At 46.0% G+C, this 2,751-nt stretch overlaps 1 protein-coding gene across 3 annotated transcripts in view; it reads left to right on the top strand.

Annotated features, from left to right (window-relative positions):
* Positions 1-2,751, top strand: part of Nup214 (nucleoporin 214) — an 81,356-nt gene that overhangs the window by 70,906 nt on the left and 7,699 nt on the right. For all 3 annotated transcript variants that reach the window (XM_021185394.2, XM_021185404.2, XM_029471045.1), the window contains exon 32: positions 648-800. In XM_021185394.2, coding sequence (XP_021041053.1) covers positions 648-800 — 153 coding nt within the window. The remainder of the gene's footprint in view (positions 1-647; positions 801-2,751) is intronic.

Here is a 2,751-nt window from a genome sequence, read left to right on the forward strand (position 1 = left end):
TCCATGGCCTCTGCATCAGCTCCTGCTTTCTGACCTGCTTGAGTTCCAGTCCTGACTTCCTTTGGTGATGAACAGCAGTATGGAAGTGTAAGCCGAATAAACCCTTTCCTCCCCAACTTGCTTCTTGGTCATGATGTTTGTGCAGGAATAGAAACCCTGACTAAAACAATAGTCATCCAAACACTGTCAGGACGTAGGGTTATTCCTGACCCCGCCTCTCTCCTCCTCGGGTCAGAGAGCAGTGGCAGGACTCTGCACAGCCCAAGCAGCAGCCAGCATGCTGGCAGCCCTGTGCTGGGCCAGACTCTGCTCTGACTCTGAGTCTTGTAGTTTAACATGAGAGAGATGTGATCTGGCCTTGTTGTATAAATGTTTAAGCACAGGAGGCAAGCACTGGTTGCCCTTGTTGGATGGACCAAGACCTCTGGGAGCCCTGCTGTGAGGCCTCCCTTGCCCTTTAGTTTTCTCCCAGTAGAGCTGCGCCAGGAAGGACCTGCACCCGAGTGTCGGTGATTTCAGACTCAGCATCTGCAGGTCTGCTGGGCTGTGCCATTGTTCCCGTCCAGAGACTTGGCTGATCTGACTCCTTTCTGTCACCTGAGTTTCTCCTATTCAAGCTCCCTCACACCTGTTCTTGTTCCCTTTAGATACCTCTAATCTGTTTGGAAACAGCGGAGCTAAGACATTTGGAGGGTTTGGCAGCTCATCCTTCGGGGAACAGAAGCCTGCTGGCACATTCAGCTCTGGCGGTGGGAGCGTAGCATCCCAAGGTTTTGGATTTTCCACTCCAAATAAAACAGGTAACCCACAAGTGACCCATGCTTATCTGTGTGCGTGTGTGATGACTTGTGAGCTTATCTAAGGCACCCCTTTGGAGGCCACGTCCTCGTGTGCCTATCTCAAGGGACTGGGATTACAGTAAGAAGTTACTTTGTTCTCCAATGTATTGTTATATTTATTGAGAATCTACTGCATTTCTAATACATAAGACATGCTTTTAAAAAAAGAGAGAAACTGGGCTGGAGAGATGGCTCAGCGGTTAAGAGCACTAACTGTTCTTCCAGAGGTCCTGAGTTCAATTCCCAGCAACCACATGGTGGCTCACAACCATCTGTAACCCTCTACTGGTATGTCTGAACACAACTACAGTGTACTCATATAAATAAAATAAATCTTTGAAAACAAATTTTAAAGAGAGAGAGAGAGAGAGAGAGAGAGAGAAACCAGATGTGGTGGCACACTCCTTTAATCCCAGCTCTCCAGAGGCAAAGGCAGGCAGATGTCTGAGTTTGAGGACATCCTGATCTACAGAATGAGACCCTGTCTGCAAAAACAAAACAAATGTCTTTTATAAAGAGGAGATATGTAATATAGCACTTAAAATAATGTAATATTCTCAGAGTCTGTCCCACAGCGCTGAAGGCTCAGGCACTCGTCCCTGTGGCGCCATTCCATCCCAAGTCACTGGTTTAGGCGTTTGTCTGAGTGTTTTCTCTGAGGTAGTATCTCCCTGTACAAGCGAAGCTGCCCTGAATTCATGATCCTTTGTCTCAACCTCCTGGACACTGGGATCATGGGTCTGGGCCACCCTTTTTAATCTTTTACTAGAAATACGCATCTATAAAATTTTAAATAATTTTTATACACTTTTCATTAAAGGTCCTAAAAAGAACAGTGTGCATTAATATGAAATGTGTTATATGTTTGTTTATTTTATGTGTGCGAATGTTTGCCTTCATGTGTATCTGAACCATGCGGATCCTAGTGTTCATGGAGGTCAGAACATGGAGCTGGATCCCTTGGAACTGGAGTTACAAATAGTTGTGAGCTGCTACATGGGTGTGGGAATCGAACCTAGGTCCTGAAAGAGCAGCCGTTGTTCTTTTTTTTAATTTATTTATTTTATTGTATGTATGTGAGCACACTGTAGCTATACAGATGGTTGTGAACCATCATGTGGTTGCTGGGAATTTAATTTAGGATCTCTGCTCGCTCTGGGTGGCCCCTCTTGCTCTGGCCCAAAGATTTAATTATTATAAATAAATACACCATAGCTATCTTCAGACACACCAGAAGAGGGCGTCAGACCTCATTACAGATGGTTGTGAGCCACCATGTGGTTGCTGGGATTTGAACTCAGGACCTTCAGAAGAGCAGTCAGTGCTCTGAACTGCTGAGCCATCTCTCCTGCTCCATGAAACACATTGTTAATTTCTGTCACCTGCTGTCTGCAGTCTGTCACTGCCTGCAATGCTGGTCTTATTGGTGGGAGACTGGAGTGAGGGTTTTGGGGGGGGGCAGGATGGTCCTGTGGAAAGGGAGCCGAGCCTCTAGCAATCTGTCCTCCCTGGGGAGGGGGCAGGACTATTTGCCCTTGGACGGATGGCCTGTTTTGAATAGTTCCCTGCCTGAGGAGATGAGGCTGATCTTGGAGTGGCTGACCCAGATTAGAAAGTGACCCTGAGGTGCAGTGGCTTCTAGATACATGCTGTGTTCCTTTCTAAGACTTTAGCTTGACAACTGAGTCCTAGGTTACTAGTTCTTAGCATCTTTTCCTTAGAATTTGGTGAAAGGTGCTAGAAATAGGCATTGCAACTTCGTTTGGGGGATACATGCAGAATAATTTAAAAATGAAAAGGCCACAGCTTTTAGCTGTGGTCACAAGGACGAGTTTGGAGCTGGTGGTACTGACAGTCAGCATGGCCACTTGGCAACCTTTCTTTTGTTTTTTGGTTTTTGGTTTTTTTTTTT

The sequence above is a fragment of the Mus caroli genome, chromosome 2 (assembly GCF_900094665.2).
Source record: "Mus caroli chromosome 2, CAROLI_EIJ_v1.1, whole genome shotgun sequence".
Lineage (NCBI taxonomy): Eukaryota > Metazoa > Chordata > Mammalia > Rodentia > Muridae > Mus > Mus caroli.